Source organism: Buteo buteo, chromosome 23, assembly GCF_964188355.1.
Source record: "Buteo buteo chromosome 23, bButBut1.hap1.1, whole genome shotgun sequence".
Taxonomy (NCBI): domain Eukaryota; kingdom Metazoa; phylum Chordata; class Aves; order Accipitriformes; family Accipitridae; genus Buteo; species Buteo buteo.
Window position 1 is genome coordinate 16,403,521 of NC_134193.1, and position 24,765 is coordinate 16,428,285.

General features: G+C 46.3%; 1 protein-coding gene across 2 annotated transcripts in view; it reads left to right on the forward strand.

Moving 5' to 3' along the window:
• Positions 1-24,765, forward strand: part of COL27A1 (collagen type XXVII alpha 1 chain) — a 165,449-nt gene that overhangs the window by 85,876 nt on the left and 54,808 nt on the right. For both annotated transcript variants that reach the window (XM_075054600.1, XM_075054601.1), the window contains 11 exons: positions 38-91; positions 248-301; positions 2,373-2,426; positions 2,732-2,785; positions 4,738-4,782; positions 6,144-6,197; positions 7,625-7,669; positions 15,086-15,139; positions 18,048-18,101; positions 18,928-18,981; positions 22,258-22,311. In XM_075054600.1, coding sequence (XP_074910701.1) covers positions 38-91; positions 248-301; positions 2,373-2,426; positions 2,732-2,785; positions 4,738-4,782; positions 6,144-6,197; positions 7,625-7,669; positions 15,086-15,139; positions 18,048-18,101; positions 18,928-18,981; positions 22,258-22,311 — 576 coding nt within the window. The remainder of the gene's footprint in view (positions 1-37; positions 92-247; positions 302-2,372; positions 2,427-2,731; positions 2,786-4,737; positions 4,783-6,143; positions 6,198-7,624; positions 7,670-15,085; positions 15,140-18,047; positions 18,102-18,927; positions 18,982-22,257; positions 22,312-24,765) is intronic.

Here is a 24,765-nt window from a genome sequence, read left to right on the forward strand (position 1 = left end):
TGTGTTTTCTGAAAAAATGTGTGTGTCTCTCTCTCAGGGCAGCCAGGGTTTGCCTGGGGTCCCTGGGGCACGAGGGAAAGCAGGCCCCCTGGTAAGTAACCAAGCATCCTCTGATTCCTAATCTCCCTTTCTCTAAAGGTTCAGTGCCTAGCTGGAAAGACAGCTGGGCAGGGGTGTGCTACTCTAAACAGGAAAGCCAATAGCCAGAAGCCAGCTCATTTTGTCCATGTTTTTCTGATTTCTGCAGGGAAAAGTCGGTGACAAAGGTCCAGTCGGGTTTCCAGGACCACCTGGCCCTGAGGTACGTCCCACCAGCTCCTTCTCATGTCTTTCTTTTCTTTGGTAACTTCTGCAGCATACTTTCTTCAGGAAACCCACACGGTAACACCTCTCTCCCATCTTGTTTTGCCTCTGCAGCAGTAGTTATTCCATGTCTGCAGCTTGCCACCACACTGAGAATCAACTCTCTGATAAACACCCATGTGGCATTTGAGAGACTGTTAGCGATGCCTATCTCCTTTCCCCACTGGAGGTTTTTAGCTCTCAAACTGTGTACAGACAGGCCCACATAGGGTTTTGATTAGGAGGCATATGCATATAGCTGTTGCTAGTTCATACGGAAAGCAAGAGCCAAACGCTGCCTCCCATGTGGGCATCCTGCCCAACGGACAGAGGGGACAGCTGCCACTGCTACTGCTCACCATGACACCTGAGCTCTGATACATTTACCAACCCAAAACTGGTGTGTTCTGGGGTCAGAGCCTTTGCTAACAACAGGCAGATGGGTTGCTTTAGGACAATGGCACACCAGGGCTCCAGAAATGCCGAGGCAGAAAGAGCTTTGCTGTGCTGTAGGATTTACTGTTATTTACTGAATTGAGGTCCACTTTTGTTCAAACTGGGAAATGGGGCAGACTGTCCATCTTGTACCCTCTGACCACCCTGCACTCAGATTTCCTGATCTCCAGCTACCGTTCCAAGCCTTTTTCTTCCCAATCTTCCCATGCAAGTCCTATATGTATCAGCTTGTTCCAGTCTTGTTCAGAAAGGTCAGTCCCCAAAGGTTGTCTCTCACCTGACAAACAGCATGTCACAATCTCTCATCTCTCCCTATCCTTCCTTTTTTTTTTTTTAAAAAAAACACCTTGGCAGACACTCACTGCAAAGCAGAACATCCTATCATTTTGCAGAGGGAAGATCTCAAGCCTAGAAAGGTAAAGGGAGCTTCCAAAAGATGTGAGAAAAGCCAGTGGTGCACTGGAATAGAGCCCCAGACTGTCTCCCAGCCACTGGCCCGTCTCTGTGGACCCTGGTCTTTCTATTGACCATGTTGTTCTCTGGCCCTTCTTGTTCTTCAACTGCTTTTCAGGGCAGAACACTCATTTCTTGAATCTTGCATCTCACTTTCCACCTAACCTCCTCTTTTCAGCTTAGGGCTTCGCTTCTCTGCCAGGGTATGATGGTACATGAGTGGTGATGAGATAGGGAGGATTAAGATGCGTTCATGACCCATTCTGCATCTCATGGTTTCCTGGGGTTTCCTTCCACTTTTTGTCATAGATATCGTGGAGGGTTTTTTCATTTTTTCCCCCACAAAATACCATTTCAAGTAGAAAAAGACTCTTGCTGCCCTTACCAAAAATATTGTCACAGTGATACCTTAAATGCAGGATCAGCTTCCCCCAGCACGTTGTCATTTTTCTCCTTCATAAGCAACCAGACAACGTCTGTAAGATGCTAGAGAGCCACTTCCAGCACAACTGATGATCTGTTTTCCCTTCATCAGTGTTATGGTATTCTGCTGGGTCTGGAAGGGCTCTCAGTTGAGTGCTGCCACTTAGCAATCGTTCCTCTTTGTTGCTATTGGAAATAACCACAGATTCCTTTGTTTCCTCAGCAAAGGGCTGGTGGGTGGAAAGGAGTCACTGCCTGGCTGAAGGCAGCAGCTAATGAGCATGTCAGCACCTTTCCTAATTCCTCGCCTGCTTCCCTTTGTCGCTGAGGCGTGTAGTTCGTTTCTCAGAGCCGTGAGATTATGCGCTGACTCATAAAGATTAATTAAAACCCAAATTGCCGGTTTTAGCTGTGTGATGACAGGGACGCCCTCACAGCAATAAATCTTCTAAGAAGATGGACCTAAAGGGAACTGCTGGGAAAGGCTGCTCTTGAATCAAACCGATAGGTCTGCTCCCATTATCTTGGTTCATTCCCTCCAGAAGCCGCGCGGTGGCCCACACACGGACACTGCCAGCACGTAACAAATGTCTCGGCCCTTAGCGTTTAATTAAAACTCTCACAGAGGCTGTCCTCTGAAGCTGGTTGTAAAAGTCCATCTCCACCTATGCACCCTGACTATTTCTCATTTTCTTCAGGGCTTTCCAGGTGACATTGGCCCACCCGGAGAAAATGGTCCTGAAGGCCTGAAGGTGAGTGGAGCAGAAATTGAATCTCTGTGTGGGGTGGGAAGCAGCCAGGGAAAACTAAGTAGTGGGAAGGGGGGAGAGAGAAAGCCCCGGAGATTCCTGAAGATTGTCCTGGCCAGCGTTTCAGCTTGGTCTGTTTGGCTTGAGGTCCCTCCAAGTGCAGGGTTTTCTTTTTTCAATTTTTTTTCTGTAACAAAATTGACATTGGATGATGTCCCGTGGCTGTGAAAGAGACTTTCTCATTTTAATTGCCCTTCTGAGCTTATGTTTCTATTTTCTGAGTATCTTTTCCTTTGGCTTTTTCTCAGGGAAAGCCAGGAGCACGAGGTTTACCTGGGCCAAGAGGGCTGCCTGGACAAGAGGTGAGTGTCCTCAGACCAAAAGCAGATTGGATTTAAAGAATAATGTTGAATTTTGAAAACGAATGCATGCTGAAATGGTGCCTGTGACTTGAAATCCTCCAGTCCCTCTGAATCTGGAGGCAGATGCTTATATTCAGTGATCAGAGACGTGCAAAAGAGGAGCTTCCCTGAAGCTGCAGTCCTGTGATCTTTGCTTGCAGTCACTGCTGGCATCCACTGACCCTAAACTCTACATTGGCTTTTCTTTTAAAGTCTGTTCCCCCACACCCACACACACCCAGAACGGGTGTTAATGCCCTTTTCCCTGCACATCCCGTTGCACAGGCATGCCCTGACCTGTCTTTTGCTTTCTGCTCCTTTTAAGTGTGTTTTCTTTCAACTGTGAGACCTACAGACTTCACACTCTCACACAGAGCAATATCCTTTTGTACAAAGAGTACCTAAATTGAAATTGCTGTTCTGCAAAGATTCATTTGCCCCAGCATCTCATAGCTTGCAGCTTTCACTTATTGCTTCATGTGAAAACTTGAAGCTTCATTCCACTCACAGTCACTAAGAAGGGACAATTGTCATTGATTTAATTGTCCTGGAGTTGCAAATACTTTATAGCAGCAGCAGAGAAGGCCTGAGCGCCCTCTCTTTATCCTGTTGTAACTCCAGTTACTTCAGTGTAGTTTCTTCTCATTTAGGCCAGTGTAAGCTGTTCGTCCAGAGTCATGAGACGTTGTGCAAATAATGCTTAGTGCACGCATGGGCAGGAGCTCGTTCTAATAGCACTAATAATTCTTAACTTTTTCTGGGAACTCTTCTGCTTGCTCTCTCTATGGGATTAATGCAAATTAGCTCATTTATTTGCACTGAAATAGGGAAAAAAAATATTCTAGGCAATTTACAAAGGGAATCGAAGCCCTGCATTCCAGGTTCAGGCAGGCATGACCAAGCTGCCTTCAATTTACTCTAGTTAGTGAGTGTAAAAGTAAGACTGAAGACATGGACATGGAGTTTGACATAAGCTGTGCTAAAGGACTTTGAATGTGCACCAGACCACACCACTGTGCCTTTACCGCTACTGTTACCCAATGCGGTAGGTCAAGGCTGTGGATTACATCTTGTTTAGAAATGTGGCATACTGTGGGTGGTTCATCTGAGCCCACTGAGCGGGGTTCCTGACTTCCAGTCCCCCATCTTCAGCCCGCCAGCTCGTGCCACTTCATTACCACGGCTGACCACCTAAATGAGAACAGCCAGAACTGTGGCTGCCAAGGGCACTTTTAATTTCTCTCTTGGCAGTTGGTTTTAGACACTTGAGATAATTTTTGTGGAGCTTAATTGAAGGTCTCTTAGAAACTGTAGATCTGATCCTATCACATTAGAAATTGGTGTAGAGCCAAGGGAGAGGACCGAGTCCAATTGCTGTGTGAGATTTTGAGATAGCTCCATCCTGCAGCATGTGTAGTCCCATCTGAAAGCAAAAGGGAAACCTTCATACGTTGCCAAATGGTTCTGTGGGAAATTTTGCAACACCCTTTTTGTGGGGCAAAAAAAGAAGCAAGCAAGAAAGAAAAAGAGTAGAGAGCTCTACAGCATTCGTATCCCTGCCAAATCAAATGAAGCAGAGTCATGTGAGCATGTCCAGGGTACCCTATGGGCTAAGTCCAGCCCATGATAGGCCCAATCAACTGGTGTTGACTTTGGTCAAATTTTGGATGGCCTTTGCTGGCAGGACTTGACTTTAGATTTTTTTTCTGAGATGGGGAAGGGAGATGAGAAACCTCAGAGATGCTGAGCTGCCTGCTCTAGGATTCAGAAGGACTTGGTTGTTAAAATGTGACAGCTGAGCACACAGACTGTGTTTAACTGCTGCTCATACTGCAGGCCTTTCATTCTTGCTGCATGGTGAGTCCAGATTTTGTCACTATTTTGCCTTTTATTTTCATTTCTTTTCACCTCAGGGAGATGAAGGACCCTTAGGACCACCAGGAGTCCCTGGTCCAGAGGTAGGTTTCAGTAGTTTACTCAGTACCAGCTCTGTTGACCTTGCAATGGGATTATAGTTAACGTAAGGCTTCAAAACTCCTGGTTTGGGGAGAGATCTGCTCTTCTAAGAAATATTGTCTTGTCCAGGGCTTGGTCGAACTGCTTGATCCAGGATGGCTGAAAGTCAAGGAAGTGTCTTGTACAGGGTGTTGAGTGGGACTCTAATTTTATAACTTGCTTAAAGTCTCAGACCTTGAAAAACCCTCTAATGTTTGAATAGTTCATCCTCAAGATAAAGCATGTTGACTGGAAACCATCTTTGTAACCAGTCCTGATGTTTCTTGCTTGATTTATAGTATTTTTCAATGAGTAGAGTGAAAAGCAAGAAAAAACACCAGGCAGTGAGAGAGAGTCCTTTTTGACCTCTACACTGCTCTGAACCCAGTGATGTATCACAGAAACATAGTTAGAAGAAACAAAAAGAATATTATCATATCTGTGAGCTTGCCAGCTCAGGATTTTGTAATGGTTATGTACATAATTGTCATCACAGGATAGTAAAATATCTTGAAAATTGGTAACTGTGCTGGAGCTTCGAGGTGGATCAGAAAATAGATGTTTTATTTTGCATTTCCTCCACTGTTCTGGCAGACACTTTTAGTCCTTTCTGGAGCAACATAATAAATCCAGTTTCTCCAGTGCCTGGGACAGCACCATAAGTGTTCTTCTAGCCAAAGGGAAGGCTCAACATGAACCTTTTGCTCTGCAGGTTTATTTCTGCTTTTCTGAGCTGTAGCTGTGAATGTCAGCCTGACCTCCCCCACTGTAGGGACAGTCCTACTCCCAAATCCTCTCTGGATGCCAGGGATGGAGCCCACAAGACGCTTACATGGCCAAGTCCCTGCCAACACTAGGAAAGTACCATCTTGTAAAGTACCACCTTTGAATGCTCAGATTGCTGGTGTCCTTGCTGGCATTACTACAAGAAAACTGCTGGAAGTAGAATAAATCCAGCTGAACGTGGTGCATAATGAACTAAAGGGCAGCAACAAAGCCCTTGGCTTGGTTAATTATAGTCCATGCATTATGTTTCTGATGTGATGTTTAAGTAACAGAATCGAGCTGGAGAATCAGAAATCGGCTGAACCTTGGAGTAGGTGTCTAGGCATGTTCCCCATGGATCAAACCTGGTGTCACTCAAGACACAGTGCTTTCCTCTTGTGTTGCCTTGGCCTCAGTAAGGGCTGCTACATCTCTAGCACCCTGAATTGACAGGGAGCATTGCTTGTAAGCTGCACCATATAGGGATTCATAGCTACACTGCTGTGACTAAGGGCAGCTGCAAGCTTTTTATCTTTATTGTTTTTTCCATCTATTTCAGGGTCGATCTGGTCGGAAGGGTTTTCCAGGAAGACCTGGTCCTGATGGTCTAAAGGTGAGGAAAGAATTTGTTTGTGATTAGGAAAGCAGTGGATGGAAGGGAGGAAAGGAAGAGGGAAATATCTTTTCTCAACTTTACCATGCTCCAAACCTAGGGAATTCATTCCAGAGAGAACAAGGGGAGCTGAGGATTTCTCTTTTTCTCTGAATTTTGGGGTCTCTGCTTCTGCTTGGTTTCTTCAGCAAAAAGAATGACGGTGCATTTTTTAAGCCATGTGCTTTATTGTAAACAAGTGTGTGCCTCCTTTGATATAAACCAACTCCCCCCTCCATCATGTCATCTTATTTTCCATTGCTTCTCCATGTTTTTGTTCTAAAACAATGCACATCATTCCTATCTTTGCTGCCTAATTGGCAGCAGGAGCCATCCCAGGGCAGTCCGCTTCACAAACCCACACTCAAAAGGAAAGAGAAAACCCAACAAAAACAACCTCTTCAAACAGTAAATAGCAAAAATGTGGTCTGGCAGCATGTCCGGAGTATCTGCCTACTGAGAAAATACAGCTGCCATCACCCGGAGACAATACTGGTTAGCGGTGAGTCTGGCCTCTGGATGGCCTGTCCAGGGGCACTCCGCCGGCCTTCGGGTTTTGCCACAGCTGCCCTTATCCCTGGTGGATTTGAAATTCTCCTCCTCCTTCTCCTGCTTTTCTTTTTGCCCATCATTTTTCTCATTCTCTGAATTTCTCTCATCCTGCACTGTGATTTATCTCATGTAGGTTCTTTCTGTGGTATTCATGTGGATGCTTCATGTGACAGTAATGTGCCTATGCCTGGCAATATTTGGGTTGTCTTTTATTCTTGTGACACTTCCACTAGCAGGTGAATTTTCTTGGATCCCTCCTCCTTTGTCACTCAGGAACTACACCTCCCCGTGGTGTCTGCACTCTTGCTTTTCCTAGATGTTCCTCAAATCCTTTGGTTAATCAGGGTCCTTTCCTACTCTTCCTGCTGATGACGTGTTTCTGCCTTCATCTGTCTATTTTACTTAGTCTTTCAGATTGAAATGTTATGGGTCAGAAACACCCCCACTTCAAGAACATCCCTGATAAGAACTCATGCCTTATTAAACATGGGGATAGAGCAACCAGGACTAGGCTATGCCACAGGAAAGTAGACAGCTTATGTTTCAATGCTTGAGTTTGGTTTTGTAAAGGTTATTTTATGACAGCAGGACCAGCTGCTTTGGGGACATTTCACTCCAGAACAGCAAGTGTTTGCCCCATGTTTGCGTCAGCTGTGTTTCTTGCATTGGATTACCTTTCAAGTCATAGCTGTTTTTGCGAGACGTTGTTTCTTGCAGATTTTCCACGATTCGCACACAGCAGCCCAAATCATGGGTGTACAAAGAACCATATTGTACTGAGGTTCTGAGTGGGAACACCAAGTAACCTGTGTGCCTTGTCTGTCCTTGTCCTGCAGGGTGAGCCAGGAAACCGTGGCCGACCGGGGAAAGTTGGTGAGCAGGTAAGCTCTTTATTTTCCTTGTCTGTTTGACCATCTCCTATGTACAATGTCTCCTAGATGTCCACAGCGCAGGCAGAGGACAGTGGCCAGAGGCTTCTGGCCACCTCAAACCTGTCGCTAGTCCTGGTGCTCTAGCTGGGGTGCTCTTAGTCTGACTGAAGCTCTTGGTGAACAGCACTGACAGTGACCATGGTGTCTATTTTAAACTGGAGGTTTTTCTACAGGCAGAGTGCTCTGATAAAGTCACAGTTCAGGTGGCTGTGCTGTCAGTACTGGCAGCAGTACAGCACATACGGCCAACTGTGCTTCTCAAGGAGGTAAAGCCATGGTCAGGAAAAAGATTGTGTATTCCTCTTATCCCTAAAGGGGCAATTTCCAGGCTTTGCCTATGTAGGTTTTAAGGGTAGGATCCTTGGCTTTGGGTGTTGTGCTGCTTTGACTCCCACTGGATTTTTTGGGGGAGCAGAGGAGATAGCAGCTGAAGAAACCAGACCCTGGGGAAGAGAGGCACTGAGCTGCATTTCATTGTACCACAAGAGAGAACATTCTGCTGGGGTAGCAGGGGACATGCATCATCCCTGTAGGCTTCAGGGGAACCACAGGCATCAAGGAAAAAGAAACAATTGTTCCCATGTCTCTGTGATTGAAACCAACCAACTTGTCCACCACCAACCCTGAAATTGCAGCCACGGAGCCTCCAACATGTTCTGCGCCTTCCTACATGACCACACCAAGCTGGCTGCAGCAGCCGGCCCTGGCAAAGAGCGTGTTGCTTCTCAGTACAGTTGTCCTTCACAGCACTTTCCCTGTCGGATGGTCAACAAGTTTGGTTCGGTTTAGCTTGTCAGCCTCTCTGGCTCTTTGTTCCCTGTATGCAACAGCTGGGGGTCACTTCTTCCATGGGTTTCTAACCAAGCAAGTCCAAAAACCAAGCAAGTCCAAAAACCAAGATAGTCTAAAAACCAAGATGGATCCTCTTTGGTACCAGCAATCTGATGAGTCTCAGTATCTATCAAGGATAGTTATTTCTATTTGGAAATTAGAGCCGTTTCTATATTATGGTTAATAATTTATTCCATGAAGAGCAACAACTGAAGCAGCAAAGTTGTTCCATACATCTGAGTTCTAGTTGCACTTTATCAGATTCTGCATGATCTCAGGCAACACCTTCCAGTGCCCTGCGCCTCAGTTTTCCCTTCTGTGGAAGGTGTGAGACAGCTCTGAACAGTGCTTAGCACAATGCTTCCTGTTCTCAGGTGGCACCTGTGGATGCTGTTGTATTACAGTTAAAAATGAATATTTAGAATTGCTTTGAGATCCTTAGCAAGATGTTGTCCTTGAATGACAAAGCATCATTAGGATTATTATTCTTTAACGTCCCTCAGGACTGACCTTGGATGAAAACTGTAGGCACTGTTCACCAAAAAGAAAACACAGCTGGCCTCCGCTGACACTGAAACCAGCACAGTGGTATGAAAGCTGCCTGTATTATTCTTAGTCAATTAGTCTTTGTCTAGAAATATCACCCAGAAAGAATTTCTATTTCCGCACCAGTCAAGTCATTAGAACAAAAATGTCGCACCAGATTAGTGAGAACAACCTCCTTTCCCATCACACCTTTGCTGAACAGTGCTGGAGCATTGGGTTTTCATTCCTCCCTCCACCTAAGCTTCAGCATTTGGTGTTGGGGCTAGGTTGGTTTTTTGCAGAGCTCTGAGATACTGGGCTACCCAGGTCACTTGGCACTAAGAGATACCTTCACCTCACTTCTGTTTTCTCTGGTGGAGGTCTTGATGTTTTCTATTCCATGGGCACAATAGGAGTGGTCAAACTCTTCAGACTTGCTGCTCTGCCTTCCATATGGGTTCCCTCTGAGTGGAAACCATCAACATAACAGCATGAGAAAAGATCAGCCATCCATCTCATTGGAGCTCTCTTGCCTTTCCTAGGGACATCTGTTTAGACAAACATGGGAGTTTCTGTAAAGTTTCCAGTAACACTTGAGCTCTCATTGGAAACATGAGGTTTTAAGCCACAGGGCAGTCCCCGATGTGTTGTTTTTTCATTGCAAGGACACTGACTTGGGAAGTTCATTCATAAGATGCTTGTTGTCTTCATGTGCTGGAAGGACTCCAGCTACTGGTCTCCCCTGTACCCTGGAAACGTGTGATTTAACCCTTCCTTGCCAGTAGATGGAGGCAGAAGAATATAAAGAAGAATACGGGGCCTCTGGCCCAGGCCACCAGCTTTCCTGTTCCAGAGCTGGGAATAGAGGGCAGGAGGATGTCACCAAAATGTCTATGTTGAAGGTCAGAAGTGGGAGAAGCAACACCCTGCAGCAGACAAGATAGCAAACTGGGGAAGGGTGCTGCAAGCCCATGGACCTCCCCCTGCTCTGCAGTAGAGACTGAAAATATCAATGAAGAGTTGTGCCAGCTGAAAGAGGCTACGGTTGACCTACGTCCTTAATGGGAATGAGGAGGTCCTGTCATAGTAGGAGCAGCTTTTTTAATCCCTCCTCCTGTACAAGAAGTGACAGCCCCGCTCACTCGCATGGCAATGTTAGGATCAGCCATGTACCCATTGCACCATGCTGGGAAGGGCAGGCACTCCACTGCCCCTTGTGGGTATCTCTTCCTTCAAGGGAGAATCATGTTGTCCTAATATCAGATGATATTCTAAAATAATTTGTCAAAGGAAACCAGTGCCATCAGTTATCTCCTTAATGTATTTTCCTTGCGGTGCTCTTACAAAGGAGGGATGTGCTGTAATGTCAGTTTTGCAGGTGGGGTCTGACATGCAGAGATATGGTTTGACTTGACCAAGGTCAAATGGGTCGCCGAGAACCGATCAGGGAATTGGACCAGCGTTTCCCACATCTTAGAGCAGCACCTTTCCCAATGCATTTACCTTCCCCTCCAGAGCGCCTTTCTGAGCTGCGGACCTCTCATTTGGGGATTTACAGGCACTGTGGTGTATGCAGCCACTTTGATCTGACAAGGTGTTTTGTCAGCGTGTCTCCACCTTTCCTTCCCTCGCTCCCCAGAGGGCAGTGGGAGCCCAACGTGGCCCCAGGGTACAGCTGAGCCCGGTGCACAGGGGGTTAAACCGCATGGCTTTTCTTTGCGGGTCAGAGCGTCCTCCCTTAAACTGTGATATTTACTGTTTTACTTTCCCTTTCTTTCATCTGAATGGGAGGATTGTACATTTACTCCCTCCAGTCCTTTGTCCCTGGTTTGTTTTGTTTTGAGTTCTAGCGAACCAGTAAAACAGAAAGGCCATGATCGGTTCCTGCTGGGAGCGACTGGCGGTCCCGTCCCTGGGAGACCCTGCTCACGCTGGGCTCGCCTTTCGGTTGTTTCTCTCAAATGGGCTATGATTTATGCAAGGCTTCATTGCTGACTTGCTCTCTGTTGATGCAGCCAAGAGGGGGGGCTTAATTATGACAGGGCTGGACAATAAATGGGGAAAGCCAGACAGGAGTTAGGAATTACAACCCGCCAGTCCTCCCCCTTTCCTTCCCCCCCCAAGCCCCCAGCAACTTTTTAACAATCTCCATCCCTTTTCCGCCATGCCCTTGGCTGGGGAATACAGCAGACTGAATCATGAGCGACATGCTGAACTCCCTGTCTAATATAAATGTTTTACATTCTTTTCTGTATACTGTGGGCCTTTATCCGGGCAGCCACCGCTGCTGGGACTTCACGTGCATCATTACACACACTGCCTGGAGTCGTGTTTGATGCAGGGCTTCTTTTCAACCCTGGGAACCTGGGAAAAATATGTTATGCTGCAGCCATTTTAGTGTAATGGCCACAATTCACGTCTGCTTTGATTTAATATTTGCCACCGGTGGCTTTTCTGGTTCTTAAAACCTAAATCTTGTGCTGCTTGTGTTCCCTTTAGTGTCTATTCCATTTTGGCCAGGGAAGAATATCATTACCTAATCTCCCCCAGTTATTTCATATACTCTTAATAATTTACCAAGATTTATTTTGCCTAGACATATGTATCTCGATTTGTGTCTGCTTGCAGACGCAGCAATGTTAGCTAATTTAGCCCAGAGCAGACGGTATTGGCTGCAAACACTACAGAGCTACTGTGCTGGAAGCCTGGCCATGTCACAGGGTCCCTGCTCTGCCATCTCACTTCGGTCCCTACTCTATCACGATCATGCCATGGGATGCTCCTCTTGCTGGGTACACAGGGAGCAGTGACATCTTCCCTTGAGCAGAAACACCATGTACCAGCGCAGACAGAATTTTCCGCAGTTTTAGAGTGAAAACCAGACCAGAAATTTTGGCTGCGCTCCCTTTCCGTGGTGACGTTTACTCACGCAGCAGGTACAGCGTTTGCCTCTACCCCGCTTGCGTTGGCAGCTCCGGCAGGTTTCTATACAAGCTGCAATAACAAATGGCACGTCTTTGACAGCAAGAGGGGTTCGGGGGTGTTGGGTTTGTGGGCTGCTTGGCATGCTGCAATCGGTGCTCTGCAAACCATCTATAGAGCACCACCAGGTTGACTGGGAAGCACAACTGGTATATCTCGCTTCATGACCCAGATTCCTTAGAGATTTCTTAGGGTGGGAGCTGATGCTGCTTGGACAGCATATCAGAAAATTAGCCTTCAAGCCTGAGTTTGAATATGCAATGCCCCTCAGAAGTGTTTTTGAAACAGTCTTGTTCTGAATGGTAACACTATTTGCTGCAAGAGCAGGGATCTCTCTTCTTCTGCAGGGACTGACCTAAGTAACCCAGAAATATCTTAAAGAGAGCATCTTCCCAGGGAAAGAGTTCGTTCTGCAGTTTTTCTGATAATTTGGAAATTAAGGAACAGATTTATTCTTTCTTGCTTTATTATTGTATTTTTGCCTAGCAATGCATTTCCTTGTTTCATCTTATTGTTTTGCCATTCTCCTCTGCCTTAACATTTGCCGCCTTTGTGGCCTTGGGCTACTGGAAAACTTCAGTAACTGGATATAGTTATCAGCTGTGTTATCTGCACTTGTGTCTAATTGAAAGGATAGTTGATTAGCAGCCTTCAGCAATGCCACCCAGTGGCAACCTTGTATATGCAGATATTGCAAATTTGCCTGTTCTCCCTTTTGTTCCTGCATTGGGCAATCTGCTGCTGAGTCCAGCACTGCTCTGCTCCCACGTGTGTCTTGTTCGTGCAGCCTGGCCGCAATAGCACACTTGTGCACAGGACCTGCTTCAGCTTCAGGCACAGCAAAGACCATTTCAGCGCTGATGTCAGAAGGGTTGGTGACATCAAGCCCCTGATGGGATAGTAGAGCTTTCCTGGTAGTAGCTGTCTTCCCATGGTTAATTGATATTTCCATCACAGCACAGTGGCATGCCAGTTTCCTGGGACATGATCTCTGGATGAATTTCTAACACAAGTGTCTAACTCTAGGTTCTGACATACCTGCTGAGCTCTTTGCTTTCTCTCATGAGTTTTTTCCAAACATTTTTCACCTGGATGTTGCTCCCATGCCAGAGTATGACAGGGGCCGCTTGGAGCAGAGAGTGTGTGGCTGCTCCCTGCAAGAGGCGAAGCCAGCTGAGCATCCGAGTGAGAGATGCTTTTGTTGACCCCATCAGCATGCCTCATTGAGGAGCTCCTGTCTCCAGTGATGTTCAAAGGATGGCATTTAATTGCACCATGCGAGGAATGTTAATGCATGAAGTCTCTCGGCGTTTGGAGTCATGGTCAGAAGCTGTTCCCTCTAAAAGTCATTGGAGAGTGAACCGCATTGTGTTTTCTGCCTCTGAATGGGTCTGCTGAGCCTCACACATATGGGAATAGCAATGAGGCTGGTTATTTTGTGCTACAGCTTTGTTGTGAGCATAACTTCATCGAGAGAGAGAGGGGGGGTTGGTGGCAGGAGGACTTGCACAACCTGTGAGTAGGCTGCTCTGTCAGTGCTGGACGCTCCTCTGTAGCTGAGTGGTATCACTGTACACTGTCAGTGCACAGATGTAAACAGAACCGCAGCGATGCGCAGACTGCAGAGAGCTTCTCTACGAACTGTACACGTCAGGCGAGCTGGGAACGGAAAAAGCAATGAAGCAGGAGTACAGAGAGGAAACTTTTGCTGCTTTTCTTGCTGTTCCCCCAGAAAGGAGATAGCAGGGTGAAAAGCTCTCCCTTTTCTGAGACCACACTCCAGAAGTTGCCTTGCTGGTGTAGCTTTTTTCCACATTGTGTTTGTTCATGCTGAATGTTTTCTTGAGTGTGTCATTTGAAAACCTCCTTGATGTTGAAGTGAAAAGGTGAGATGCATTTGCATAGAGGAACTTTCCAATTTATTCTGAAGATTCCAAATTATTCTAAAAAAGAGGAAGAGTAGGGTGATACCACTGGAGAGTCCATCTCCTGCCTCTGACTTGCTCAGCAGCCACCTCCCAGTACCAATCAGACTGTTGCTTAAAATCAAACAAGCTGAGGCATGGCTTCCTTTGACACCACCCATGCCAACTGTGGGCAGATTATGAAGTGTTTCAACAGGAGATGAATCTCTTTAGTTACAGAGTCGTTGGAAGAACTAAATATAGATATCTCCCAATGACCCTTGCTGGGACTAGGGATGAGGCCAGGAGAATCATGCAGTGAGAGAGAGAGTGCCTACCATGGCAAAGAGGACGGTCCTTTGCATCTCTAGAGGCAGAAACCCACTGAAGTTGGTAGGGAGGCTGCTGTATTTTAATCCTCAGGAATCTTAGCTTGAGATTGCATCTGTTTCCATCTTTCTAATTAAAAGCAGTTCTGTTTGTTTCTTTTTTATCCCAAATGTTGTCAAATCCTGAGCTTAGACTGGGGTTTTTTTTTCCCCAAGATAGTTTCTGAGTAGCGTGATAGATCTCCTGCCTTGCTGGCCCCTCTGGCTGTGTCCTCAGACCTTTATTTCCTACTGACATCCCAACAGCATGACACTCTCCAGGGCAAAATTAATTTGCACAGGGGTTTAAGGCAGCTCAGATTAACCCAGAGGAAGTCTACCCTGTATAGCATTTAAAATGATGGCAACTCTCAGACTCTGTGCAACCCAGGAGCTCCCGCTATCGATGCTCTTGGGGAAGCTGCACTGACGTTTTGGGAAATGGTTGCAAAACAAAGCCACGCTATGGACTCAGCCTTTCTACGAAACGTGCTTAACTCATCCCCTATACTGTGTGTTGTGGCTCTTGCAGATCCTAGTGCTGCCGTTCCAGCTGGCGCCTAAAGCAGAACCAGCTGTGGAGTTAGACATTCCCATGGCCGGGAGCAACTCTGTCCGCTCTGGTAGCCAGTAGGAATTACTGAGCAGTATACAAGGGATGCTGTGCTATTTCAACCAGCAAGGTGGACCAAAGAAACCATTTATTTTCTCAGCAAATAAAAGTGAAAATTAATTGTGCTTTTCTCTTTCCTCAGGGTCTAATGGGTTTCATTGGTCCCGTAGGGGAGCCTGGAATAGTGGGAGAAAAGGTAAGATTGCTTGCAACGAATTGGTTGTTAGAACTTTTGCAGGATGAGGGAGAGTGGGGCGGGAGGAATATTGTGGAGATTTAAGTTGTCATGTCAGTGCAACACCCAGCTGGGAATGTAGTACATCCAGGGTGTCTGAGCTAGTCTCGGGCCAGGCAAAAATCATCCACTTCACATTTAGGAATCAACATGCGCTTGCCCTCCAAGGAGATGCTGTCAAATATTCTCTGAAAATTTAAGCTTTATTCATTCACAATCTGCTGGAAAACTTGTGTTTGACAGACAGTTCTATTTCTTTCTGGGAATGAGGGGCCCATCAGCCCTGTGTTCCCAGTGAAGGGAGGAGTCCAAGGAGTTTAGGTTACAGACAGATTTGTGCGGAGATGTGCTCACAAGCCCATGCTGAGTTACCAACAGGGTCGCACAGGACTAGGGCTGAGCCTGCATTGAACAGGAGGTCTCAGCAATTTCTCAGGTGCAGAGAAGGTACAAGAGTGCAGCCACTTATCTAAGCAAAGTCTGGTCCAAATATTTCCTGTTTTATTTGATGAGGACCATCCAGTCTGGCTGCCCCTGTGGTTGCATTGGGCACGCTACTAAGGGCTGGTGCCCTCTTGTGTACAGTACAGATACATGCTTCCTTCAGGAAGAAAACTGGCTTTATTTTCCATAAAAAATGTAAATGGACATTAATTTGTTTTCTATTAGAGTGTAAAATTTTATTCGGGGGTAGCTTCCAAAGACAAATCATCTGTGTCATTCATTGTATCTCAGTTGCAGACTGCTGGTTTTCATTGGTGGTTTAATTATTCACAGTCCAGCCATAAAGATAGTAAAGAGCATAAAATGATGCATTCCACACATCAGTTCTCTCTCTCACTTTTATTACTTCAAGCCCTGTCCTCTGGGTAATGATGTCAAGACTCTGTGACAGTTATACTGTGTTCGTTGCAAATGCATTTTATTGCCTGTCTGCAGCAGCCTTTGGAAAGCCCGTTACACTAGATGGTCTCTGGTAGGGCAGTAGCAGAAGCAGGCTCAGTCCAAACTGTCAAGGCACACAAGAACTAAAAGCAATGACATGATGTGGGCTGCATTCTACAGAATGAAGACAGAGGAATGAAGAGTCTGTGATGTGTCCAAGGTGGTTACATAGAAAATTGGTGCCTGAGTGAGCTGTCTCAATGGCAGCTGCAGCCCTGAATTGAATAAGGAGTAAAGGATTTGCCATGCAGGAGACATGCGAAGATCTTTATTGCCACTCCAGTAAATTCACATCTGGCCCTCTGACTTCCATGCCAGTGCCTTGACCATATGAGCTATCCTCATCTTGCAGATTGACTCCTTAACATGATGATGTTAACATTGGTGTCAAGGCAAACCCGGGCTGTTCTTTGAAAATCTGCCCTAAGAGATCCTCAGCACAGCTGTGATTTCCATCAGACTTCTTCTCTACCAGGACAAACTTACGGATGACAGAAATAACTATCATCAAATCAAAACCTCAATCAGGCCTCCAGTTGGCATAGCATCCTACAGCTTACTATGCTGTTGTGAGCTAAATGAAGTGGGAAATATGCTTTCATTAGACACAGCTGAGTCAGCAATCTCCATCCTGAGAGCTGCAAAACTTAAGACTGAAGCCAGTGGAATCCAAAGATTATCAAAGAGAACAATACAGTTAATACATACTTAATAAAATCCATGCATTCAGAGGGAAAAATATCCTTACATTGGTTTACAAGGGCCAACTGGTGACAACACAAACTCTGGGGTTTGTTTTTAATAAGCTGCTTAGAGCCTAGAAAATATTTCCCCTTACACTTTAGCTGTTGGAAGGTAGGTCAGATTTTGGGCGTAAACTACTTGGCAGCATCTGCTAACTCCTCCTTCCTCATCCCCCCAAGCACACAAACATAACACACCTAATTCCCGGTGCTTTACCAGGGCTGCGAGGGCGAGTACAGGCAGTCATGGTGGGAATTGCCACCGTCTCCAAAAAGGAGCAGCCGACATCCCGTCGGTAGAGCCATGCCTTCAACTCGCCCTTGCGTCAGCTCACGGAGGCTTACACCTTGTCTCCTGTTCTTGGCTGAGCTGTAGGGCCAAGTACGTACTCAGGGGAAGTGAGATGTTCTGTATGTGGGGATAAGTAAGACTTTTGGAATTAATAAGTGCGTTTTTTGGTACGTTAAGTTTTTAATGCCAAACGGTGGCTTGTTTTAGAAGGGATAATATGTTTAAGGGAGGGCCGTGGAGGCATCCAGCTCTGAACCCCTCATAAATGCAGGCCTCCAGATTATTGTTGTTTACACTGTGGTCTCAGTATGAGCCACAGGATAGGGATTCCCCCAAAATGCCTTCATTCTCCTTCTGAAAGCACCAGCCCTCTATTCCAGGCAGCATCTCTGTTTTTCTTCCAACTTGATTCCCTGCTCTCAGCAGGGCCTCATGACCACAGCTTTCAAATCCGTGCCTCTAAAAACACCAGAACTTGTAGGGATTATGATACTGTAGAACAGAGAGGGATGTCATGCCTTGGGTAGGAGGGGCTGGAGATCTCCTGGGATCCAGTCCTAGCACTGTCCACAGCTGAAGGTGATCCTGAGTGCAATGCTCATTTCTTGTTCCTTGGTGGTTTGATGGCAATAGTAAAGTCCCCTCTCTTGGGATACGGAGGATTAGCCAATTCTTGCTGTAATCCTTTAACTACTCTGATGAGATAGATACTTGAAAGAGGGTGATGATTATTCTGTACTGGAAGCCTTTCAGGTAGATATCTGATGGCATAGACTGCAATTTGTGGATGTCTTAGTTGTTTCATTGCTCTAGATCCCCGTTGCTACCAGCGCAGAGTGCTTGTTAGCAAAAGTCCTCACTCTTCCCCATGCACCTGTGTCTCTCCTAGGGCGACCGTGGCTCAGTGGGACCCCCAGGCCCTCCAGGAGTCAAGGGGTCGATGGTAAGGAGTAAGTCTGCATTCTCTCGCTCTTGCTGCTGCCTCTCTCTCTGTCCTAGTGAAGGGTGCAGCTTTTCATGGTCTTTTAGTTACATGCCAACAGCTGCAAATTCTTCCTGTCTCTGCAGGGATGGGAAGAGCCATTTGACTGACTGGATATTGAGGTATAACCTCTCCCCAGCAGTCGTGTTCAGCAGTCTCCCCCTCAGAGAAACATTGGGTTTCGACACGTGTTCTGCAGCTCCATCAGCTGAGGACCTGCTGTGTCAAGTAGAGGTGGTTAGGAACTGCAAGCTACAGCACCTGAAGGATTGCCTGTTTCCAAGCATCCTGGCTACTGAAGAGTCAGGGTCCGGGAACAGGGATCTGTTGTTCACATCCCACCAAGCTGCCGATGCAGCTGGACGTGCAGGGCTGCTTGGGCAGCACGCTCATGGTGTTTTGCTGTGCTACATGCACTGCCATTTGGGCATCCTTGTTTAGGAGCTTAACAGAGGGGACCTCAGCAAGATCTTGTCTTGCTCTGACACTTACCTCCTGTCTATCATAGTGCAAGACCCAAAGACAGATTTTCATATTAATTCAACCCATTCTCTCCTGGGCTGTTCAGGAAATCCAGCTGCTTATATTGCCAGCAAGGTTGGAGCTGAGCTTTTGACAGTTGGGCCTTCCACATCTGCCCCTGAGCAATTTTACCCTGACAAATAACAGACCTGCCTGACCTTGCAAGCAACCAGCAATGCCTTTTTTCCTGTCTTCCTACTTGGTGGAAGAAGGGCTGAGCACATCCTGGGAATTCACACCAGTTGTATTCTTCCTTCCCTTTTAGGGGCACCCTGGGACACCAGGAGGAGTGGGTTTTCCTGGGATTCCTGGACCAACAGTAAGTAAAGGCTATCATCACCTTGTAATACCACACAGCAAAAATCAGCATCCCGTATCCTGGGCATTCATGGGCTGAGTCAAGTAACTGTGTCCCAGTTGATTTGAGTGTGATATGAACAAGAGATATGGGGAAAGGGATGGGGCATGGGAGGGAGCAACTTGGAAAGAGATGCTTAAAAAAAAGTGGTGCTTAATTCAAACTTTTGTAGCCCATTTACCTAATGGGGGATCCAAAACTCACAATCCAGCCTCAATCTTTTAGCAGGACACAAGCTCACTAGCTCAAGGTGTTATTGCAAGGCCCTCTATTTCTGCTGGGAATTGTTGGCAGTATGGCGATCACATCACGCGATACAGCAACTGTATCATGTAGTGACTACATCATGCAGTGACTGCACCACGGATTTTCAGAGACCCTTACTGGAGTGAGAGGAGCAGCAGAACAGCTGCCCCCAGATGTACCCTCCATCTGATGGGCTCATCTGGTACATGTGCAGCTGTGGCTGGAGCGTGCAATTGGTGTGGAGGTACATTTTAGTGTGGCTCCAGTTTCCCACAGCCGTTGTTTAGACAGAGCTCCGGCTCCCCCAGTAGCACAAATGCCGTTCCATGTTGTTTGCTGGAACCAAAAGAAAGGCAGCTCTGGGCAATTACAGGGAATGGATTTTGCTCAGTGTGTGAATTCCCACAGTGGTGTTAATTGGGAGGAAGATCACAGTACTGAAATGCCCGTGTAGTGCCAAAGGTTTGGCCTCCAGATCAGCGGCAGCTCTACCCACTGTGGGGAGCTCGGGGATGCTCTGGGCCCACTGGCTGCAGCCAGCTGCTGCCTGGAGAGAGATTTCACACTTGCAAGTCAATGGATGTGAGGGAAAGAAAAGGTCTGAGGTCAAGCAGCACCTTGGGGTGACCCGTCCCTAGCTGAAGAGCAGCAACATGGCACTGGCCAGGCCTTTACAATAAAAGGAGCATAGTGCTGCCTGTAGCCCCCAGCAGCGAGTTGCTCTGTGGCCCCTCATGGCAGCACTTGCTGTTGCCAGAAGTCTAGGAGGCAGCGGGATATCTCTAGATGTCCCTTTTTCAGCACCTTTCCCGGCACATTAGCTGCTGCATGACTTGGGGGTAGCTGGAGCATTAGGCAGGCCCCCTGCTTACTCCATGCCTGCGAGCGCGGGAGAGGACAGGAGCGCGTCCTCGGCAGAGGCAGGTTCTGCACCAGCCCTGTGGTAAAGAGCTCCCAGTCCTGAAGCACTATCTAGTGCACCACTAACTAGTACCTCTAGTTGAGGCTGAGTTTTGTCTTACTTCACTGAGGCATGACGACAACAGTATGATTTGAAGCAGCAGGTCTGACTGGAGATGCCGAAACCTCTCTGCAGAGCTCTGGGAGCTGAGACTGTCCTCGGGTCCTTCCGCTTCCTTTAGTTCCCTGTTACCCTGCAGGCAAATAGAAGTTCATCCAAGCAAAACGTTTCCTCCAAGACTGCATTTTAAAAAGTCATAATTCAATAAGTCAAACTTCCCACAAAGCCAGTAAATCAAATAATCCCCTAATATCAAATCCCCGCTCATTAACTCCAGCTGTTTCTGCCTGTTTCTCCACCAAATATTCATTATTTGCTTTTTAAGCCAGACCTGAGGCATGCTGTTGTTGTTTGTCCTAAACCGTTAAAATCTTTGAGATTAAGCTATCCAGTGAGCCTTAGCAGCGCTGATGGCTGATTAATTCAATAGAGGGTGACTGGGAATGGGAAGCAAAGGTATAGTCAATGGTAGGAAACTCTGCCCTTAATTTCCGCTCACTGAAGCTTGTGAACTCCTTTTCCCTCTTCTTGCTGAGCCTCATGGTACATCTTTTGTGTTAATACACAGTTTTGAAAACAGTGTGTACACATAGGTATATTAAAGGTCACTCATCTTCTCCTAAGCAGTTCCTTGAAATTCGCAGCATGGTATCTCGTTGTTCCCTCAACATTTTACCATCACAACGAATGTTTCTGTGCTTGTATTTTCATAAGCTATTTGGGGTAGGCTGAGACTTCCAGGAGGATATTCCAAATACCAACAAAGAATTTCATTTCAGTATGTGTTTATCATAAAAATCTCTATAAAACAGGCATCTGACACATCCATTACTTGTCTGTGCCAGTCGCTACTGACCTCACTAGCAAAACTGAGATTTACTGTGATTACAAATATAGTTACAGTCCACTGATTTTTTCATCTTGAGTGAGAACAGCTAAGCACTTGTATTCACTTGTATTCTGAACTTACAGGCCATGCAGAAAGATACCTCCATTCCAAAAGTAAAATCTTTATTAGTGGCAGTGGTACAAGCAGTAGGAAGATCACAGTCCAATTTTGTTCTGATCCTTGGTGGAGTTTGGAGGGTTGACAGTTGGTAAAAGCTATTAATATATAAATAGCAAAACTTGATGTGGAATGTTTGAGAGAGTAAGAATGGAATGTGTCATTCTGAGGTTTTCTTTTCTGACAGCAGAAGGCACTAACTTTACATATGGGTTTTTAAAGTTATAATACAGAGATAAGTCCTGTTAATTGAACATATCCTTTAATTTTTGAAACTGATAAATATTCTAACAGAAAAAAAAGCTGTTTATTTTTCTTCTGCATTTTCTGTATGCACATTAATGAATCAAGTGCATATAAATACATGTTAAAAGAAAACCTGAAAACTTTCTGTAAGTGTAAGAAGAACAGGATCATCCACAACAGCAACAGTCCAAATGAAATTAGCATCTATCTGCCAGTATGAATATTTATGCAGCACTAACAGGGCAACAATTACTTAAAGATAAAATCAGTATTTGTCTGAAAAGGTCAAACTTGGATACCTAAGATGAGGTGTCTGATTTTGTATTTGGACAACTGAAAAACAGATCCTGGTTATTATTATTTTTATACAGATACTGAGCAACAGCTGCTTTTAATAGCTTCAGAGGGAATTCTGGATGTTCGACTTCTCTTCAAATCGCACCACTTAGACAACAAGCTGCAGATACTTAAGCATACTCAGCCAGGGTCCTTGGCCTAAACGTTCATAATCCAAAGACAATCAGTGAGTTAACAAAAAAAGACCATTTATAGACAAGTAAAAATGGTAATGTCTTTGGCAAGAGTTTAATGAACCAACCTACTGGTCAATGGTCTGTGTCTGAGACCCCTGCAGATCACGTAGGGATGTGGGATCTTACCAACAGCTGCTGCCTTCCTCCTCCTCCATCTTCATTTTGTTTCCCTTTTCCCCTTCCAGGGTCCAGCAGGAGTCCGTGGTGCACCAGGGATAAGAGGGATGAAAGGCCTCAGGGTAAGCAATTTCCATGAGCTTTTATCCCTCTCCTCTTTCACCCGTTGGAATAGTAATCCAGTGGATTTGCCTGGGGGTGTGAAGATGAGCAGCAGTTGGGGCAGCACCTCCACAGCCATGTTTCTGCTGTGTATAGAGACTGCGGTCATTGAAGCAAGTCTTACCAGGGCTGCGAACGCAAGTGACACGTATGGGTAGAGGGGTGTCCCAGTGTAGAGTTTGTCGTGGAAGTGGTCCGGCTTGTCTTTTCCAACTACCTGCAGTGTCAAAACAGGGTTTATGGACAGTTCTGATGAGGATGGTGAAGATTTAGTTATCTGAGGATGTATCTGAGCTGTGGAAAAGGGTGGAGGTGGAAGGCCAGAAAAGGTGCCTTTGCTGCCAAAGGACAGAGAACAGCTGAGATGTGAAGCATTGTGATTTAACCAGAGATAAAGCAGGAAATATTATGCTGTGAAATAGAATTAAGAGACAAGGCAGGCAGAAAGAGAGCTGACAAGGAGCCGAAAAGCCTACTCCTCCCGTGTCTTCCCTTTCAGTCTCACTGGATTAATATCTTCTGGCAGCATTCTGCAGGGTTGTGAGAAAGGTGTGTTTTGCATTGTCAGTAGATCAAATTATAAGCATGTCCTGTGTCTTTCTATGGGTTTTTCCAGCCCACAATGCAAGGCCTTGATTTTATCTATACATATCTAAACAATACCACACTGTAAAGCATATGTGATCCTCACTCTGCCTGGAAAGAGCAGACCCCCAGCCTAAGGCTGTGTAACGGTACTAACTAGCACCACTGACAGTGCTACAAGTACATGTTACACTGGATAAATATTTCACAAGCACTCTGTGTCAGATCAGGTATGGTTCTTCCTGCTCTGTTTGGGTGACAGCCAACAGCAGAATGATCTCTAGACCTGCCAAAGCTGCTTGTTTTCCTTCCTGTGACATCCAACCCATGTCCCACTGAGCTCTTCAATCTTTCTTCTTCAACGGGACATTTATTGCAGGAGCATCCCTGCTTTGGGTTGTTTTTCCTTGTCCAGCTGCTTTACAAAGTATTAATAGTGAGTGCACATGGGTTCTGCTGAAGTCCCCAACAACAACATATTTTGCATTTCTCTCTCCAAGGATCTTATGATGTCTGTTTCCATGTTTCATTTTCAAAGACGTAGGCTGGAGTAAACTATACGTTTTACCCACCCCCAGTCTCTGCTTCTACTGCAACTCCTGCTTGGGGAATTCAGGACAGCCAAGGATTGCATGTGTTTCCTTATACCAGGGCTAATACTCTCTTCAAATAGCTGAGACCAGCAAAGGGAAATGGAATAACCAACTAGACAGCTTTATAACCACAGAGTTCTGTACCCTGGAACTGCTTTAAGCTTTAAAACACAGCTAGAAGGACACCAGTATCATCCAAGACCAGCAGATGCATATCAGGGTTCAGCTTTTAACTTCTGGCTGGGAAAAACAGCTTCCTTGCCTCTGTTCTCCTTGGTGGGAAGGCCCATGGATGTCATTCTCCAGGCCCATGGTGTCTCCTCCACTCTTGGAGGGTCCCCTGGGGAGCGAGGTTTCTCTGTGCTACATAGCAGCAATTAACTGGGCTGTCTGGGACATCCATGATCATGACAGATGAGAAACTGGAGGCATTCTTTCATGGGAGGCTTTGAATGGACAGCAGAAAACATCTCAAGTTAAAACTACAGCGCAGAGCTGAATGGGAAACACCTTCTGAATGAATCCAGGCTGCCGACTGTGTGGGCTCTTGGAGAGGTGGGTCTTCCAAGGGGATCAGACATTTCTGCCAGTGCCTTTAATGTCTGCAGTGACAGAGAAGGAGTCCCAGCACTGCCTCCTCCCAGCCGCCAGCCGGGGATGCCAGCCGCATCCCCTGGCACTGAGCCTCTCCTTACGGCAGGCAGCCGCGTGTAACTGCAGTGTTTGGCTCTTGGGTTGTGCAAGATTCACGCGCATAAATCTTCTTCAGCTTCTTACATCTGCATTGGCCTGAAGTCCTCAACCCACAAGGAAAGTAGAGCTGACCAGGCCGTTTTCAGCTCCGCTCATACTGTCAGGAATGACAAAGGGGATATTTATTATCACAGGAGGTAAAACCAAGAACAAAGTTAGATTCAGCTGTTAAGAAAGGAGGTTGGCTGGCACAGCAGGGACCTACCTTTGGGTGTAGCTAGGTCCAGACAGAGGGTGCCAAACCCTCAGGAGAAATCCTGCAGGACACCAACTGCTGCCAGCACTGTCCATCCTCAAAATGACATACCACATGGTAGAGACGTTCAGCTTTATGGCCTTCCGTTGCATTTCCTCTCCAGATGTTGAGTCCGGCAGACCCTGTGCCAGTCCCTCCCCCTGGACATTCCTCCACTAAGGAAGCCCAGACTTCAAAGTGCACCCAAACCCTGAAAACCAGAAATGCAGCAGTGGCTCTATCCCGGC